The sequence below is a fragment of the Hakea prostrata genome, chromosome 6 (genome assembly GCF_041222555.1).
Source record: "Hakea prostrata isolate BN-2017 chromosome 6, UWA_Hpros_2, whole genome shotgun sequence".
In the NCBI taxonomy this organism is placed as follows: Eukaryota; Viridiplantae; Streptophyta; class Magnoliopsida; order Proteales; family Proteaceae; genus Hakea; species Hakea prostrata.
Window position 1 is genome coordinate 36,220,249 of NC_142605.1, and position 20,720 is coordinate 36,240,968.

The window sequence follows — 20,720 nt, forward strand, 5'->3', positions numbered from 1 at the left end:
ATAAAAATTAAGACTCTAACTTTACAAACAACCACTCTCAAAAAAAAGGAACTCCACCGTTACTCTGGAGAAATCTATACTAGGCCCCTAAGATTAAAAAAGACTTCTAGTTAAAGATCCACTCAAACTAGGGGGTATAAACACAACAAAAATCGCACCTAAATAAGGACTCGACAATAAATCGCAACACACTAATTAAACAATTAAACAATAAAATAAAAATAGATAGTCTCATCTACGAACAAAAATCTATGGGACCCAGACCAAGGACACCACCATTAATGCAAAATAATATTGAAATAAAAAAAAAAAAAAAAAACCTAAGTCAGAGATCCTAGCGTTCGGAGAAGTAACCATAAGCCTGGTGGAGCCATAGCAAACTGTTTACATTTATTTCCTCCTTCTTGAAGAGTTCATCTCCTGAAGACTATAGCTATCACTTGATTTTAATGAATCATCCCGAGATCTTTGGTGTAAACTCGTCCTCGAATATTGATGTCATGCGGGGAGAGAAACACAAGTGTTGCGTCCGGCATTATCCCAGAAAACAAACTCCCATAGCATAAGAATGTAGGAAATGAATCCTTGAAGCTTTTTTATAAAAGAACCCAGAGGTATGTTGAATTTGATATGCTCGTGCTAAAAGTGTGTAGAAAAGATTAAACCTCGAATTCTTTTAGTCCAATGGAGGAAACATCTATTGTGCAACAGCGATAAAAGTTAGGTACTAGATTTCTAGCAAAGTGAGAAAGAGAAGAATGTAGTCTTTAAATACGCAGGCAGGATAAGGAAAACGTGTTCGAAATCTGTCATTATACTATCATGGGCATCTCCGGTGCCGTCTCCTGCCGTGTGCTTCTTCCTGTCGATGGTTTGTGGTACATACCCTAGGGCGTAGAGAGTTTGCATGGTTTCAAAGACTAACTTACCTTACAGCTAATTAGGGACCACGTTTGGGATGATCTTCGCTTGCTTTGAGATGGTCGAGGGCATCTGCTCTTGCAAAAGACTATTGAAATTTTGCAGTCTTGTGGGGGAGGGAAACATCAGTGTTGTGACGAGCACTGTCCTAGAAGAAAAAAACTCCCCTAGTATAAGAATGCTAGATAAGAAGCCTTTAAGATTTCGCTTTAAATAACCCTCAGGTACGTTGAACTTGATGGGCACGTGCTCAAAGATTGTGCAAAAGATCCAACCTCGAATTTTCTAGTGCAATGGAGGAAACATCTCTTGTGCGATAGCATGAAAAGTTCTATGCAGATTTCTGGCAAAGTTAGAATGCGAAGAACGTAGTCTTTCAATCTGCCACCATGCTATCTCGGGCGTCTCCGGTGCTTTGTCCCGTAGTGTGATTCTTCTTGCCGACGGTTGGTGGTATGTACTTTAGTGTTTAGAGAGCTTGCAGGGAAATGCTTTCTTAGTGCTACTTACCTTGCAGCTAATCTGGGACAAGGTTTGGGATGGTCTCCGCTTACTTTGATATGGTTAAGGGCAATTGCTCTTATAAAGGACTGCCAAAATTGAAGAAGGTCAAATCTTAAATCATCTATTTGCCTCCAAAGGAAGCTGTGATTTTGGTTCGTCCAGACTTTGAAATTTTTTTTCAACTCAACTTGATATTTGTAGCCTTAAACTGAGAAACAAATAGGACTAAGACTAGGAAACCTAATTAACTTCAAATTAACATTCTAAGAAAAATTAGGGACTATTAACTTGACAAACAACCACTCACATAAAAAAAAGAACTCCACATTAATTTACTATGGAGAAATATACTAGGCCCCTAAGATTAAAAATGACTTCTAGTTAAAGATCCACTCAAACTAGGGATCCCTACACAACAAGAAATCACACCTAAATAAGGACTCGACAATAACTCGCAGCACTCTAATCAAACAAGAAAATTAAAATAGATAAAGTCTCATCAACGAACAAAAATCTATGGGACCAGAACCAAGGACACCACCAATAATGCAAAGTTATATTAAAATTAAAAAAAAAAAAAAACCTAAGTCAGACATCCTAGCATTCGGAGAGGTAACTATAAGCCTTCTAGAGCCATAGTAAAATGTTTACATTTATTTCCTCCTTCTTGAAGCGTTCATCTCCTGAAGACTGTAGCTATCATTTGATTTTAATGAATCCTCCCGAGATCTTCGGTGTGAACTCCTCCTCGAATATCGATGTCATGTCGAGAGAGAAACACAAGTGTTGCGTCCGGCACGATCCCATAAAACAAACTCCCACAGCATAAGATTGCTAGAAATGAAGCCTTGAAACTTTCTCTTCACAGAACCCTGAGGTATGTTGAATTTGATATGCTCGTGCTCAAAGTTTATAGAAAAGATTAAACCTCGACTTTCTCAGTGTAGTGGAGGAAACATCTATTGTGCAGCAGCGTGAAAATTTAGTAAGCAGATTTCTAGCAAAGTGTGAAAGAGAAGAATGTAGTCTTTGAATACGCAGGCAAGACAAGGACAATGTGCTCGAAATCTTTCGCCATACTACCATGGGCATCTCTGGTGCCGTCTCCTGCCGTGTGGCTCTTCATGCCGATGGTTGGTGGAACATATTCTAAGGCGTAGAGAGCTTGCAGCCCAATGTCTTCAAAGTCTAACTTACCTTGCAACTAATAAGGGACCGCATTTGGGATGATCTTTGCTTGCTTTGAGACGGTTGAGGACAGCTGCTCTTGCAAAAGACTATTGAAATTTTGCAATCATTTGGGGGAGGAAAACACAAGTGTTGCAACCAGTATTGTCCTAGAAAATAAAACTCCCGTAGTATAAGAATGCTAGAAATGAAGCCTTTAAGATTTCCCTTTAAAGAACCATCAAGTATGTTGAATTTGATGGGCATGTCCTCAAAGATTGTGGAAAAGATCCAACCTCGAATTTTCTAGTGCAATGGAGGAAACATCTCTGTGGAACAGCGTGAAAAGTTCCTGGGTAGATTTCTGGCAAAGTTAGAATGTGAAGAACGTAGTCTTTCAATCTGCCACCATGCTAACTCGAGCATCACATGTGCTGTCTCCCGCAATGTGATTCTTCTTGCCGACGGTTGCTGGTACGTACTCTAGCGTTTGGAGAGCTTGCAAGGCAATGCTTTCCTAGTGCTACTTACCATGCAGCTAATGTGGGACAAGGTTTGGGAAGGCCTCTGCTTACTTTTAGATGGTTAAGGGCAGCCGCTCTTGTAAAGGAAAGCTAAAATTGCAGAAGGTCAACTCTTAAATAGTCTATTCGCCTCCAAAGGAAGCCATGACTTTGGTTCCTCCAAACTTCGAAAGTTTTTTTCAACTCAACTTGCAATTCGTAGCCTTAAACTGAGAAACAAATAGGACTAAGACTAGGAAACCTAATTAACTTCAAATTAACATTCTAATAAAAATTAGGACTCAAACTTGACGAACAACCTCTCACCAAAAATAAGAAGGCCACCATAATTTACTGTGGAGAAATCTATACTAGGCCCCTAAGATTAAAAATGACTTCTAGTTAAAGATCCATTTAAACTAGGGGGTCCCAACACAACAAGAAATCACACCTAAATAAAAACTCGACAATGACTCGCAACACACTAATCAAACAAGAAAATAAAAATAGATAGAGTCTCATCAACGTTCAAAAATCTATAGGACCCAAACCAAGGACACCACCAATAATGAAAAATTATATTAAAATTAAAAAAAAAAAAAAAACCTAAGTCAGGGATCCTAGCGTAACTAATTTAGCATAACTCTTGTGGCTTCTGCTGGGCCTCTTTTTTCTGTTCACATCAAGAAGTTACTAATTTAGCATAACTTTTAGATACACTTCTAGCAGATCCTGAAACAGGCCCATGTCAAAACAACAAAGAACCAGACCAAGTAAACTCAGCTCTGGACCTGATTTAAGCCTCTGTTCCTGAGGAAATATTTCCGCTAAAACCACTGATTCACCTCATGAGACTCCTACATTGAATTAGTAGATCATAAACATAACTCAAAGGTTGTAGTGGTGCTACTAATTACAGTTGATATCCCATATGCCACAGGCCCATAACTATCTTACACTCTATCAGATAGTTCATGCTTCTTTGTACAGTTCAAGAATATCCTAAAAGGTGTTGTACCGATTGATTCCTGGACAACTAATTGGAGAAGAAAGGTGATAGGAACCTCCTAGCGACCCAGCAAAATAAGGAAGACCCAAGTAGATTACAGCAAGAAAGTAAGCAATACCCTGGTTATAATGTCATGGATTAGAGTGAGTTTAGATCAAAACCTCAAAGACAAGTGACTGTGTTTCCTTGTCTTCAGCAATCATCTCAAATGTTTCATTCCATTCAGGATTGAGGTTGTTGTCGCCGACCTTTGTCTTTAACTTGAACAGAGGTCGAATATATGCAACCACATATGGATCTGATTTACCAATTAATTCCATATTCTTCAGGTCATTTGCTTTAACTATGGTAACTTGAAGCTTCCCTTGTGGTCTAAGCTCTTAATCACTGCACAGTAAACAGCAGAAAGGAAGAAAAGAAAAATAGGGTTAAAACTCACACCTATGGAATGGTTGTGAACCTGGATCTAGGCATGAGAAAAAGAATTCTGGAAACAGCCTCATTGCAAAAGTAACGGTAAGGCTCTGTACAGTATGACACTTCCCAGACCTTGCCATGGCGCAAGCCTCATGCACTGGGAAGAACATTTTTATAGACCTGAAAAGGAATTGATGAAAAGGCGGGGAAAGAAAAAAGAAATAACCACTTCTGGAATCGATCCTATCAATGTAATAGGAAGGGAACCATAACTATGCTTTGCAAAATGTTGGTACTAAATGAAAATGAGGATAGGCATGTGGACACCATGTCCAGCCACGCGTCCCCTACCCTCTCCATTGGGCACAGCCACTAGATCCAGGAAAAAGCTAGCAGCATGCCCAGCCCTCTCCCATGAAAAATGCATCATGTGCATTGTAGCAAATAAAGAAGAATCTCTAGAACACAATCCACCTTGAGAGTGATATATACCCAAAACAATTGTCGTGGACTAAACAAAAGGTTACCTTTCTTCTGAAGTACTTTAGACAAGGTGAAATAGAAAGTATAATGGAAGAGTAAGTGCACCAAGGAAACTCCCCTCCCATCCCCACCCAAAAAAAAAAAAAAAGGAGGCAAAAAGAAACCAAAGCCTTAAAAACAGTTGTACCAAGGAAAATGCAAGAGATTAGACTTGAGAATGGAGATAAGAAGCATACATTTGAACCTTGCCAGACCCTGCAAAAAACAGGAGCTGGCCCTTTTTCTTTCCCTTAATTAGAGAACAAGAGAGACGTTTATAGCTTCCACTTTCCTATGCAATTTACTGGTTCAAGTACTGTATTCAGAAATTTTATTTTCTGCTTAATTGTCCTCAGTGGAGTCCTGCTTAAGGATTGACCATAGAAGATGTTAAGTACATCGTGCATGCTGCTGCTGCTGCATACAGCACTATAGTTAATAGTAGACAATAGAAACAGCTATATTCTATAGGAAGTCATTTTAAATATTTTTTAGATCAACTGCAGAACTTTATTTCCCCCTTCTGTCTATTTTATGGAAAACTCTAAATGGAGCTTGATACAAGAGCAGCCCCCCCCCCCCCCCCAAAAAAAAAAAATCTCCAGATTAATAATCATTTAGCATAGTTATCCTTAAAAGACCACTAGATATAAAGATGATGGTTGTATCAGGGAAACCAAATTAAACCTTTAGTTATTGAGTAACTGAGGGCATCAATAGAAACCTTTCTTGGAGGGTGGGAGGGTTGAAGCGAGCTCCATGGTAATATACAGAACTTAAAGAATATGACAGTAAAAATAAGGCAACCAACTAGCAGTTCTATTTTGCCCCCCTAAATCCAGAAATTATATATTTTAACAGAAAATAAAGTAACGTCATAAGCTCATCAGTTGCTATATCATTTCCGCTTTCCAAATCAAATTATATGAGTTACCGGTTGTTTTCCAGACATGCAAATTGAAAAATATGAAAATTCTCACTATTCAACAAACTTGTTAGATAGTATGAATGTTCTAATTCTGGTGGAGGAATAAGACGTGAATATGAATTCAACAGAATGAAATACGATGACTCAAGTTAAATATGGTAGATTTTCATGTTACCTAGTATCCACGGGAACACCACCAATTGGAACTACAATACGGTGGGGGGCCACTCAAGCATGTCTGTGACAATTGATTGGACAGTATGCTAACAAATAGCATAAAAGAATTAGAAAAATAAGCTGACAAATGAACATAAAGAAGTGTTGCCAAGACTATTGAAGATCATAATAAAAGTCTCGACTTACCTCAATCATGTCCGATAACCCTGGAAGTGCAGTTAAGCTTCCTCCAACAGCCTTCAGTGTGTAATATATTTTATGCTTTGGCTGATTTACCATATAAAACCATCACTTATCTTAATATACAGACTCTATAAGGTAATGGTCAAAGAAAATCTAGTAGCTGTTGATCATAAGAGAAAATAATTACGATCTACCATCTTCATATTAAGCACCCTTAAAAAGGGGGAAGGGAAAAAAATTGAAGCCTCCAAATGTCTTCATACGAGAATACATATGTTTTTTAATATACATAACCACAAAAACAATGCAATAAAGAAGTAAATTACTACAAATTCTATCATCCACATGTACTTGAAGACTTTCATAGGAAACATGATTTATGACCAGAGGGTTAAGGTGGCTTTAAAGCAAAAGGTTGCTCCATCTCCAACCCCGCAATGCTTTTGTGTATAATATGCATTGTATCTTCTAGAAAGAATTGGCACCAAGCGTCCACGGGCCATCGACCGCTTGGATGCATAACAAAGTGAAGCACTAAAATCAATACATCACTCAACGTGTAGAATTATTGAACTTGACTTAAATGGGCAAACTATGGGAGTAAAAGATGTTACAAATAAAATCATGATGTTTTTCGTCTTTGTTTCCACAACAGAGAAACAGTTTAGGAAGTTTTCATGGTCCTTGTTGCCGAGCATTAAAAGTGGTCATCGGTTTTCGAACCAGCCTGGCAAAACTTTCCGACCCCATCAACCAGCTTTTAAAATGGTTTCATTAATCAGTAACAACCAATCTTTCACAAAAGCTCATTGTTGAAGTTACTTAACACTCTGAACCAAATAACTATAACATTTAACAGGTGTGACACCATAACAAGCAATGGGTGGTGCTTCCTTGTGTTTTAGATAAAAGCTAAAAAATACAGCAATATGCAAATTGGTGCAACTCAATCACCATAATTTCCAAAATTCTCACCTAATCAGGCAGTGCAGAATCGATCCCAACCTAGTCAAACCAGTGAGAGATCAATCTCTAAAGGACCCCATACAAGAACAAATTAGTATTAAGAATAGGAATCTCTAAGGGCCTGTTTGGTTACGTGAATCCAGAGATTTCAAAGCTCTAGATTCACAAATGGGAGATTTTTACCTGTTTGGTTGTGTGAATCCCTAGATTCATGAAATCTAAAGATTCACCTTTTTACACTAAAAACGTGAATTTGTAGATTTATGGGTATGAGGTGAAATCCAGAGATTTCATTCCTACTATCTAAGCGTTAAACATTTGAACCATAATTCAATAAATATTTTTTAGGATAAATCTACAAATTTCATTCCAAAAAATTCAAGCTAACCAAACAGTTAATTTTATGAACCATGACTTTAGAGATTTGAAGTTTATAGATTTGAAATCTCTAGATTTTTGAAATCTACAGACTCAAGTAACCAAACAGGCCCTAACACACTTTTATGCTTCTCTTTTTGTGGATTTTATTCCTTTTTACAAAAGGAAAGAAAAGGAATATGACCCTGCATTCACTACCAAAGGAATGAAAAAATCTGTGAAGACTGAACCCGGAGGAAGCTGCATGAGGCCGGCAAAGTTGAGTCTTACAGCAAATACTCGAAGATCAGATTTAACTTCCTTCTTGTATCGGTTGTATTATGGTTAAGGGAAAATTTATTGTCTTACATAACATAAGTATCTTCTGTTACAGTCACAATAAAGAGAAGGCTTATGAGTCCATTCCCACGTTCCATCCGAACAGTCAAGCTGTAAGAATTCAAAACAAATTCTAGATGATTGTAGGTGGAACTAATCTTTTTTGGTGCAAGACAAAGAAATTTGTTCTAAAAAGACATACCTCGGCAAGGAGAGCAACTACTACAGCAGAAATGCAAGGGATGTCTTCAGAGAGTTGGAAGATAACATGAACAATAGTGAAAACTTGAAGATCCTTCAACTGCGGCGAAACATATTAGTCCAAGAAGCGGGACAGCAACAAATGAAGCACAAAATATGGGAAATTGATTTGACCCAGATACGCACATTCTAGAAGCCACTTGCTAGTATTCAACAAAGAATGCATCAATGGGAGACATAAACACCGTAATGGATACCTGCGAGCAATACACTAAACTAAATTATCACATCACAACTCTATTGAAGGGAACCATATAAAATAACTAAAATAGAGTTTAGGTTTGGTCTTTGATGGCAAACACATGTCAGCAATAGATTACTGTAAACAATAAAATCCATTATCACATCTAAAAGTGTTTAGGTAGATCCTTTCCTCCCTCTATTATATTCAATTTTGTTATTCAGTTTGACAGCACAAATCCATACTGAATGCTACCTATCTGCAGATCGCCCCAATCCCATCCCCCCCCCCCCCAAGGCCCCCCGAAAAAGAAAAAGAAAAGCACGTGATTCGTTTCTTCCAAAAACTTAAGCCCTGAATCGCTTCACTAACCTGAACACCTTAAGCCCTGAATCGCTTCTCATAAAAGTACTCAATTCCGCCAAAACCTAGTAGACATTTATAAGACTTAGCCAGCCGAACACCACAAAAAATGCAAACATAATTCGAAGCTGGTGGGTTTACCTATATCCAAGAGCGTCAAATCCCTTATAAATGACTCAAACAGAGTTTTCAAGTTTTCAGGACTGGGCACAGAAACAACAAGAAACGATCAAAAGTGCAAAGTAACAAGCAACATCAACTTAATTAAGTTAATCAAAGAACATGGACAAATTCTAGCTTTCTACTGTCCAAATCACACTATTAAAGAGCCGTAGCAGCAGTAGGTACAAAAGCTTAACTCATAAACAGGTGATAGAAAGGAAATTGCATTTTAACCTCTCGATCGTAGTCTAAGCACAGAAGTCGTAACAGGATTAGCAAACAATTCAAAAACAGGAACTGAAGATGGCCTTATCTGGGCAAAATTGGATGTTACACTAGCTCAATAGTTGGGCTGGCACAGCAGAGTCATACACACCTTTAAGCGAGATGAGAGAGACGAGGTGAGAGACCTTGAGAGCAGAATCCACAACCAAAAGCTCTTCGGTAAGAACTACAGCGCGCAGAATCCACAACCAGAGGTCAGGGTAACCTAATTTCACTCCAATCCGAACATAAATTATTTGGGGAAAAAATGAGTAGACAAAAACATACCACGGGCATGTTGCTGAGAGACAAGGAGGAGGGCAGTCACAGATGCAAGGGCTCCTCTTCTCGCGAAATCGGTTTGCCCAATTTGATGCTCTTCTTCAACCTCCAATACAAAGCAGGCAGACAAACTCGAGAGAGTCCAGCAACCCAGATCCTTGAGCGAGACGAGACAGAGCCAAAGAGAGACGATAAAGGGGCAGAGAGACGAGAGAGAGCAGAGAGAGACGACAGAGTTGAGAGATGGACAGAGAGACGAGACAGTTGAGAGAGTTGAGAGAGAGCAGCGAGAGAGCAGAGAGAGACGAGAGGGAGACGAGAGGTCGGCTGCGAGAGATGACCGTTGAGAGAGACCATAACACGAGGAGCCTTTAAGGGTTATCGTGAAAATTACATCGATAACCCTAAGTACCGAGCCTCGGATTTTTATTTGCAGCAGCCACTGCTGGCTGCTGCTAACGGTGGAGGTCGCTCCACCTCACCAAAATAAGATCGAACGGTTCAATCAAATGACATGGGTTTATATATAAATATTATTTTTTATTTTTATGTTTTAAGATTTAAAGGTTTTTAATTTACAAAACCAGATCCTTCTGTTTCCCAGTTCTCACGGCTTCTTCGCCCTGTAGTCATTAAGGGGTTGTATGGTAACCATTATGGCACACTAATTCTGTGCCATTTGCCCGTTTTGGCACAGAAATGACCAGAATCATGTATGGTAAACCGGTTCGGATTTTTTGTGCTGGTTCAGCAAATGTGTACCGAACCAGGCAATGGGCACACTTTTTCCTTGTGTCAGAGAAGCTTCTCTGGCACAGAAGCGATTCTTTACAAAAATGCGGGGCACACTGGGGTTCGTTGACGGTACTTAGGGTTATCGATGTAATTTCATCGATAACCCTAAAGCTTTATCTGCGATTCTCTAACGTCTCTCTGCACTCTCATCTCTCTGCAATCGAAGTTGCAACGATCATCTCTTGCCCTAGTTCTACCTCTCGGATCTGTCTCGTCTCCCTCATCTCTCACAACTCTCCCAAGACTCGCATCATTCTCTCTCGTCTCTCTCATCTCTCCCAACTCTCTCAATCTCTCGACTCCGAAACCAGTGTCTCCGACCAACCGATCGTGTTTGAAAGCATCTCTGCAGCCTCTCTCTATTTGGAAGCATATGTGCAACCGATCGTGGGGAAGTGTCTCTGCAACCGATTAAACACAAGTGTTTGGATCCCCGTCTCCGCAACTCTCTCATCTCTCGCAATTGTCTCATCTCTCGCAACTCTCTCATCTCTCGCAAGCCGAAGCCCTCTTGTGTCACTCGGATCCCTGTCTCTGCAAGCCGAAGCCGTCTACAACCCACTTCTTCATCTTCGTTCAATGTGAGTGGCACAGAATGGTGTTTGCCCTATCTCTGCAACTGTTCATAGTTTTTTTTTTTTTTTTTTCACATAGTTGTTCTGAACCACAAAACCATATTCTTTCTTATTTTTCTGTTCCTTTTCCTTTCTTGAATGCAAGCTATTGCTGCACTTTTTTATTTTTTAAATGCATCATATTTATCTTCTCCATAAAACGTAGGTAGCAACAGTAGATTTTCTCCTTTTCTTTCTATTCTCTTCCTCTCTCGTTTTTCTCGCAATAGAAAATTATGAAAAGGTAAATAGATAGATGATTGAAATTTTGTACAGCTTCATACCTGGTTGAAAGTATTAGATACAATGATTATGTTTTTTTTATCTCCATGATAATTTCATCTGTTGATTTATTCAGAACATCGCTGGTTGGATTATTATTTAAGTATTTGTACATGCTTATGTTAAGCTTCCTTCTGATTCTCTGTTATGGCAGCAAGATAGGCTCTGGTCTCCCGGACTTGCTCATATGCCTTAATGATAATTTTTGGTATACTCCAATTTTCCATGTGTTTTCCTTCCGAAAGTAATTTCTTCTAAATTCTGAATATTTATAGAGTCCATAGATAAACATCTAGACGAAAAGCGAAATAGATTTGCCATAACGGAAAATGTTACTAGTAACTATCAACACAAATCAGCCTTCAAAACCATGCCTTGACACCCCTTGGGTTATGCACACAAATGAGATCAGTGCAACTTGGGTGATAGTTAGTAACCCTTTACAGATTATATCTTGCATTACAATGATCCTGCTATTTCATTTTCTATTAGTCATTGATCCTTCCACGCATGGTACTAGAGTCTCTCTCTATCTATTTGTAAATAGATAGATAATCAAAATCTTGTGATAGGAGTAGTTGTATTATGTGGTGTATTTTTTTTTTCTTATTTGGTTCACTTGCAGTGTAGTAGTTTGTGATGTTGTTATGGACTTTTAACTGATATTATGACTGTTCTTATGTAATTTTTTTAAATGTTAGAATCATTGTCAGCACCTTTACTAGTTGTTAAGTAGTATAACATATCATCATTATTTGTATGAATTAGTAGTTTAAAAAATGGCAACATCAAACACTCAAACTGCCACTTGGAGCCAACAAAATACACAGATTTTTATTGAGATAATGGTTGAGGAGGTTAAGGCAGGAAATAGAACAACATCCACATTCAACAAGGTAGGGTGGAAAAATATTTTGGAGAAATTTCGAAGTAGATCAAACATCAATTATGAAATGAAGCAGTTGACAAACAAATTCAACAAGTTAAGGTAGCAGTATGCTAGTTTAAAGAAATTGATGGAAACATCAGGATTTGGGTGGAATCCTGTCTCCAAAATTGCCACTGCTGAGGATGAATCATTATGAGAAATGCACATCAAGGTAATTTCGGTTATGGTACCACTGTTTATATTATTTTATTAAAATTCGTACATTTTATGGTATTAATGTTTCTTTTTTTTTTATAATAAAATATGAACTGTATGCTTATGTACAATGACTTACAATGTTTATGACAGGACAATCCAGGCTGGGCTAAGTTTAGGAAGCATGGCCTAACTGAGTGGGAAGACTTGTGTAAAATTTTTGGAGGTACTTATGCTACCGGTGAGGAAGCGATTACTCCTGACACTGCATTGCAGCCTTCAGTGGACTTGAGCATGGATAATGATGAGTTTGTGGGTGTTGATAGCTCAGATGAAGTGATTACTCTTGACACTGCACTGCACCTATGTATGAAATGAACATGCATGTTTAGTTATTTTTAATGTCTTTTATATTTATCTTTTTAAATATTTTTATTAAAAGAATGTACCCATTTTGGCACGAAGTTGTACATACCATACAAGATTCGTGCCAAGATGGGCCAAAGAAACGTGCCCATCTGTAGGTTACCATACAAGATTATGGCAATGATTCTGTGCCAAATTTGCCCACTTCAGCACAGAAGCATAAAAAATGGATTCTGTGCTGAAGTGAGAATTTTGGCACATAATGGTTACCATACAACCCCTAAGATTCTGCTTTCCAAATCCAAACCTGCAAATCAAAATCTGAGAAAAATGGATTCATCAGTAACAAATTTGGTTTCTCAAGAATCCATTGGTGGTTAGGGTGGAGATAGTTGAATTGCTTTTATGGCATCCTTTGATTGGAAGAAAAACGAACAAATAGCAGATTTGAAGTTTGAACCAATAAATGCTTTGATATTCTAAACTTCGTTATCGCTTGGACTGGATTGAAGCAATTAGCATTAGCGATTCAGATAAATTCTTGAATAGGATTCGAATTCTTGTATCCTAGTTTACGAATACCTAGTTCGAATTTTAATGGAATCCTAAATCAGGCCGAGAGGGATTTAGGGTTTGCTGCAAAAGATAAAGAGTCTCTCAATGATTCGGCATAGTATTCCGTTGAAGCTCGACAAGTTCTCCTGTCGGTTTATGAGTGAAGATAATGATAGTTTTGGGAAGATCGTGGAGAAGCAGAAGAGGAAGAGGAAGGAACGGTTTGGGTGTTCGACTGAAGGTGAGATGACGGAAAGTCATAAAATGAGGAATCGGATTACAGATGGGTACAAAACATTTGGTCAGCCTCCGAGCAAATTAGAGGTTGGAATTACACGAGAAATTTTTTGTTGATGTATAACACATCTGATCGGGGTGAAGCCCCAACCACCGATGGATTCCGGCGAAACCAATTTTATTGCTGCCGCCATTAAAGCAGGTGAAACCAATTTTGTTGAATCCATTTTTCTAATCTCAGATTTTGATTTAGAATGCTTCTTCCTGACTACACACGCGCGGAGGAAGCCGTGAGAACAGGGAAAGAAGGACCTAATTTTGTAAATTATAAAACTTTAAACTTTAAAGCATAAAAATAAAAAATAATATTTATATATAAACCCATGTCATTTGATTTGAACCATTCGATCTTATTTTGGTGAGGTGGAGCGATCTCCACCGTAGCAGCAAGCAAATAAAAATCCCCTCACTTGTGCCTTGCGTTTCCAAACTGAATTGCTTCTGTATCAAAAAAACTCCAATCTCTAGCACAAGGAAAAACTGTGCCAAGTGCCTGGTTCAACATAGTTTTGCTATACCAGCACATCAAAGTTGAACCGGTTTACCGTACATGTTTTTGTTTGCTTCTGTGTCAAAGTGGGCAATGGCACAAAATGAGTGTGTGATAAGCGTTACCATCCAACATCTTATTATAAATAAAAACTGAATCGTAATTTTATTCTTCAACAAATCTCAAAAAATAGTAACAATTTTCTATGTTTTCTCAAGTCTTCCTCCCTTCCTCTTGTCATCAATAAATATCTTGAATTCAGATTTTCTTCCTTCCCTTTTATAATTTTGGGGAATATGATTTTAAGTCTCTCAATTATTGTTCCAATTGTTAATTGATTGAGGGTCTATTTGGTTATATGAATCTAGAGATTTGATTGAGCCTATTTGGTTACATGAGTCTGGATATTTCAAATATCTAGAGATTTGAAACATCCAAGAAAGTCACATACAATGATTCATGCCTAGAGTAACTTATAAAGCATAGACTAAACTTTAATGGGAGTAACTTTTAGAAATAGAAAATACAAAATTATGTCTTAAAGTTTTTAATTATAATCTGAATAATTTTTCAATTAGATAGATCCTCCTTTGGATCAACTTATAAAAAAAAATAAATCAATTCACTACTTCCACTTTGAATCCTGATGGAGTCAAACCATCATACCTTGGATAATTTTCAAGTGTTCTTCCATTTGAGCTAAAGACTCATCCAAAAAACACACAAGTTATAAATTTTTTTTTATATGTTTTCTTTAAATTTTAAATTCACTTAACAACCATATGATCAAAGTGAAACTTATAAACATTTTTTATACTATTCATCTGGAAAAAGGAAAAAAAAAAATCTTTCATACTTCCTATAAGACATCTAGGCTTGATATCATTTATAATAACTTAATAGGAGCTCCTAGATATCACTAAAACCGGAATTCATAACCTCTCTATAAACCCATTGTGGGTTTGTCATAATCACAAGAACATGTAAGGAGTTCACATTTAAGCATTTGTTATATTAAGGTGAATCCATCATGAACACCTTTTGCATGGGTTTGATGTTTGGCCACTTCAAATGCCTGAATGAAGGAGAAATAAAAAATTAATAAAAATCAATAATGAAATAGTGAAGCATCACATATGAAATGATGAGATGTAGAAATTGTATGTTCAGATAGAAATATAAATGTAATTAATAACAAAGTTAAACCATCCTCACATCACAATTCACGACCCTTATTCAAACACGGATTTGGAAAATTTGTCCTCTAATTGGTTAATCAAGTCATTTGGCCTTAGAAGCAAAATAATTTGAAAATTTTGATTCCATATTTGTACACTTAACAATGATTGTGAAGTACTTTTCGTAAAAATTCTAGTTTGCAATTCCGTAAAGTTTTAAGATAAGTGGCAATTTTAGAAGTTCTCAGAATTTGAAGACTGAAAGCTAGGAATCTAATTAAATTCACAATGTTTAACCAAAGGTAAAATACCAAGCAGACATGGAGAAACTACGGGGTAGATTCTGATGAGTTGAAGTTTGCAATAAGAAAACTGTTAGCTTCTGGCCCTAAAAACTCTTAGATAAAGGGTTGGGAATAGGGAATCCGATGTCAGATGTCGTAGAGAGAAAAATGGCCGCCCCAATGACACCAAAAGGTAGAACATACGTGATAATAATGGGGATTTATGAGTGCTCAAGATTGGTAACCAGCCAGTGATAGGACATGAGAGCTTTCCAATTATTATTTGTGGATAACCAATAGGATTAAAGGTAACCAACCCGTGAGCCATAGGATACGATGACTCTACAAGGAAAGGTACTGGAACGGATTGCATAGGCACGGAAGTTATTTATGTATTTATAATATTGATAGTATGCAAAAATATTGTTATTTGTGTCTTGTATTTGAAGCCTAAACGACAAAAAAAAAAAAAAAAAAAAAACGGAGATATGGATCCTAATTTTTTATAGTTGATCAAATAGAAATACCCTATTTCTACAAAAAGAAACCCATAAACTCCTTCTAATGGAGATGCCTCCAGTAATCCAGCAATATTCTACTTAATTCCATTATCAATTGTAAATAATTTGAAAATTATTTTATATATTTAGCTAAACTTAATTTATCAAAAATAATTATCACCTAGCGTGTAGTTTGGTCAGCCATCATTATGAAAATTCTATTACTAAGTATTGTTTCATGGTTAATCTAATTTAACATTGTATTGCTATTATGCCATCTCTATATCAATCTTTCGCATTTAGTGCGACAAGTTGGCTATTTAGTAGACGAATATTAAATTTTTATTGCAATTCTGAATAATTAAAAAAAAATTCTTTGAAACATTAACTATCATTCTCTTTCCCTAATTACAATAAGAAATGAATAAATGTTTTCCTTCCACATAGTAATTCATATATGCCAGTCATAATCAACCAACAATAGTAAAAATTACTCATTATCATTGATATTTAAGTTGTTGTATGTATATTTTGTCCAATTTGTTAGTTATTTCCCGGAAAAGTACACCATTAAAATAACCAAATATGCCATCAAAAGAAGGAAAAAAAATTATAATAACAAACGAGAAAAAATGAATCAAACAAAAATAAATATCTACAAGACAAGCCTACCAAGGAAAAGTGACTTTCTTTTATAACTCATGATTTAAAATATGTCGTAGCTCGTGGTTTCACTGATTCTTTATGTACCTTGCCACTGGTGAGGTCATAATTCTTCAATTCTAGTAGTAACCGTTCAAATCTTTCAATAAATGAAGCATATGATATATCCACCTGCAATTCAAATAATTAATACCAATAAATATGAAATGCTAATTGTATCCTCACGTTGCTAAAGCTTCAAGGCCTCATATATGGCCTTGATGAGTTTAATGAGTTGTAATCTACACACTCTAATCCCATAATGTTGAGTTAAGAGTAACGAAGCCCAAAAAACCACAAAATTCAAGAAAAAGCGAAATAAAGTCGAAAATTAGGGTTTAAACCATACCTCACTTATAGTACTATTAAATTGCAAGAGTTTGATTAGGTCATCTAAACAAAATACTTGTTATGGAAGGAAGAAGAAGTAAAATACTAAACAAGTCTTTTGAAACTCCAATTTTTAGTCTTATAGCCACTGTTAGAAGAAGTAAAATACTAACCTGATTGCATACTTATAAACAACATCCACGCAAAGGATGGTGGCAACCCAAAAGTAATTTAAATTGGCTGATTTTGATATTGTGACCTTTGAAATTGTCTCTGTAAAGCTCTGAGAGTAACCATATAACTGTTAATCACAACTAGTGAATTCTTACTTCTTACATAACATGCATTTAGTCAATGTAAAAGAAGGAAATTAGGGGAAGACTCATTGCAAGGGACGACATCAAACTATAATAAAAAAATTATAATTGAAAACGCCGACAAGCAAAAAGATTTTTTTCTTTTATTTTTTCCCATTAGTTTAAAAGCCACACCTGACTCAAATTATAATTGAAAACTTGAAGCTAGAACATTGCGTCACCTTCACACTTCTCAATCACACATTTATGAAAGAAGTCCAATTCTAGTTCACATTACCACTCAGAGATGGATTTTTATCTTAAATGTGTGGCCTTGAGATGTAAGGATGGTATGACCCTCTGTCCTCGGCTCCTCGCAGATAGAGAATCCAAACTTATTAAGCGTAGTAGGTGAGAGTTCAAACTTCGCATGCAAGAAATGTATGGTAAGAGAGGTAGCGAGGGGTGAATTCCAGATTTGGCGGTTTATTAAACCTCGCAGGTGGCCTCCGAAACGCCCATAGTTTCCAGTTTCCAATAAAGAGACAAACTCAACGCATTATTCATGTGAAACTCAAGCGCAGATTCGGTGATGGAATCGGTCTGATCTAAAATCATATATCGGAATCGGTTTCCAAAGCCAAATCCATAGAATCATTCATAAAATCAGTCAAAAATTGGAATAACTCAATGCCGATTCTGGTCTGACTCACCAATCTGTTTCAAATTTTAAAATCCTTTCAAGCCCACAATACGCGAAAATCCATCCGCTCTGGATCCTTGCATGGCCTTATCAGTTATCACACCACTCAGCATTCGTTTCCCAGAATTGCTGCTGCAAAATGCCAAAAACCGTCGACTCTGATTAGACTGAGGTGGCCAAAATTTTTGTCTATAAATTAGAAGAGAAGTCGATCGAACCAAGAGATCTCAAAGAGAGAGAGAGAGAGAGAAAGAGAGGTGCACAGCTCTAGAAATCGGAGATTTTGAGTTTGGAAGTGGCCGGAAAGTTTCCGCCGCCGCCACCGTCTCAGGTACAAAACATGCACCAATTAAACTCGTTTAATTTCCTGTTGTAAGTACCAGGCCACCCTCTCATCGATTGGAGCGTTTTCCTTTGCTTTCCGCCATTGACAAGTCCACGTCTCATTTTAGTGTCTTTTTCTTTATCTCTCCAGCGAGTGTACTTACTTTGATAAACGTTTGATGGATGTGCGTGCAAACTGCAAACAGGTTCATTTCCATTTGGGTACTGTTTGATTTCATCATTTATCTATCTATCGCCTGCAAACTGCAAAGAGTAGATCGACGAACTCGGGGGACATTTTGGTAAGATTTGTTTTCTTTCGAATTCTAATCAGAACTTGCGTATATATATGCTTCACAGTGCTTGATTCCTGTGTAACGTAACAAGTAACAACCCTGTTAAACAGAGAGAAGGAATTCGAAGTGACATGGAGTTAATGGATGTGACGCAGCAGCAACGATGTCCTCGTTGTAATTCTCTGAATACCAAGTTCTGTTACTATAACAATTACAATCCCTCTCAGCCTCGTTATCGATGCAAGAATTGCAGACGATACTGGACTCTAGGTGGGACCCTCAGGAACGTCCCAGTTGGCGGCGGACACCGGAGGCCACGACGGAGGCCCGGGCCCCCCACGGTGGAAGATCCAGTAGGACCAGTACCACTACCACCAAGCTCGACGGCTCAGCTTCAAAATCAGCCCGGACCGGTTCCGGTTCCAGCTCCCGGGCCTTCCAATGCTCCTGTTTCTGAAAATGATATCGGCATTGTTTTCTCTGCACCGATGATTCCTTCCATTGCATCATCAGCTTCTTCCATGCAAACGCAATATCCGGCTGGAGGATTAATCTTGCCTTCCCCCCTGCCAACGATTGATCAGACTTACGCTCAGCTCATGAACCTTGATGGCGATTTATTCGGGGTTTCCGGTTGGTCTATGCTACAAGGGTTCAATTTCCCTTCTTTCAACCCGCCACAACCACCGCAGGGAAACCCCAACAATTCTCAGGGATTGGCTTGGCCCAGCGTCAGCAACGGTGGCAACCCAGGTGGTGGTCTTGTTTGATCACAAATTGACCAAATAGTTATCTAGGAGGTCATCATCGATCGGTCGGTCGGTCCTCCTTCAAACCCATTAGAGTAATGTCTGGTTTTTATATAAACTCCATTGAGTTGTGTTTTCTGTGTTTGTTCTTCTTTGGCTTTGTCAGTTCTCTTGGGCTTGTGTTTTCTGTGTGTGTGTTCAGGATTCATGGTTCACCGTTCATGCATGTAAATATCAAATCCTTATATACAAGCAATGACCTATATTGCTTATCAGTATATTTATGACTTTATTGTATAGGTTTCTGCTTTTGTGGGTTTTTGCGGTCTAAGTGTAAAGAGTATCCCATGATACTGTACTTGTGGATACGCATGATATTCAATAAGATACATACAGATTACAGATGAATCCAGCTCCTCTCTACTAAGGTGTTCATACAGTCATACACCCAACTCATATGAGTGTAGGACCCACCATTGTAAGTCTTGTTCGTCCCAAAACAGCATAGGCTTGGTCCCACACTCACATGAGTGTGAATGTATGTCTATATGGGCAACCTAAGTGGAGATGATTCAAATTATATACAAATATGTTTAGATACAAATATGTTTAGACGCATGTTGGATTGCACAAAACATTGGTCAGTATAATATAATACTCTATGAAAGTCTCTTTAAATTACCTAACTGATACAATACTTTAAAACTTGTTTGTGTGGTAATTACTTCGTGAACTCCAAAATTGTTAAAATCAGTGGGGAAAATTAAATGATTAGCTGGCAAAAATAGTCACTCAATATTTCAATTAACAAAACTTGTTAAAACAAACTTTGGGTTTACAAAACTAACCAAAACAATTTCTTTTTCCACAAAAGGGGGACACCTAAGCGTCGAGTATGGGATGAGACACAAGGTTAGTTTAGTATTTTAACATTATGAGTGTGTTTTGATAATTTCATATAAGTAGTTAACTATGCATTTACTGAAATTTAAGTTGTGGGTTGCACGCAATTTAGTCCATTTCATGGAGGCAACTAGAATTTTGGCCCAATTTAAGTGGGACAAACGTTAAAAAACTCCAAGATTTTTTTGGATTGTGCTTTTTATATCATCAACTGAGGTAAATTGTAACAAATTTTCTTTAAACAAAGTACTTTTCACGATTTAAAAATTCTCTTTTCCTAATTCTCAAAGAAAAACAATGCAGAGTTTTGGAGTAAACAAGGTAGTTTCTTTCTTAGTTTCAGTTAAATTTTTTTTCTTTCAGATGAAGTTTGTAAACTAGGGGGGAAAAAAAACAATATATAGGGTACCAAGTGGAAGAAAAAAGAAATGACAAAAAAATAATAAATAAAATATAACGTTTGAAT

General features: G+C 37.3%; 1 protein-coding gene across 1 annotated transcript; it reads right to left on the reverse strand.

Annotated features, from left to right (window-relative positions):
* Nucleotides 1-389: 389 nt before the first annotated feature.
* On the reverse strand, nucleotides 390-9,854 carry LOC149013731 (calcium-dependent lipid-binding protein-like). Its single transcript, XM_089159380.1, has 6 exons — nucleotides 9,513-9,854; nucleotides 9,337-9,411; nucleotides 8,196-8,294; nucleotides 6,335-6,415; nucleotides 6,147-6,234; nucleotides 390-4,491 (listed from the first exon to the last, which is right to left on the reverse strand). Exons 1-5 carry the CDS (start codon nucleotides 9,519-9,521, stop codon nucleotides 6,178-6,180), a joined length of 321 nt encoding a protein of 106 aa, XP_089015506.1. The 5' UTR covers nucleotides 9,522-9,854; the 3' UTR covers nucleotides 390-4,491; nucleotides 6,147-6,177.
* Nucleotides 9,855-20,720: the final 10,866 nt, after the last annotated feature.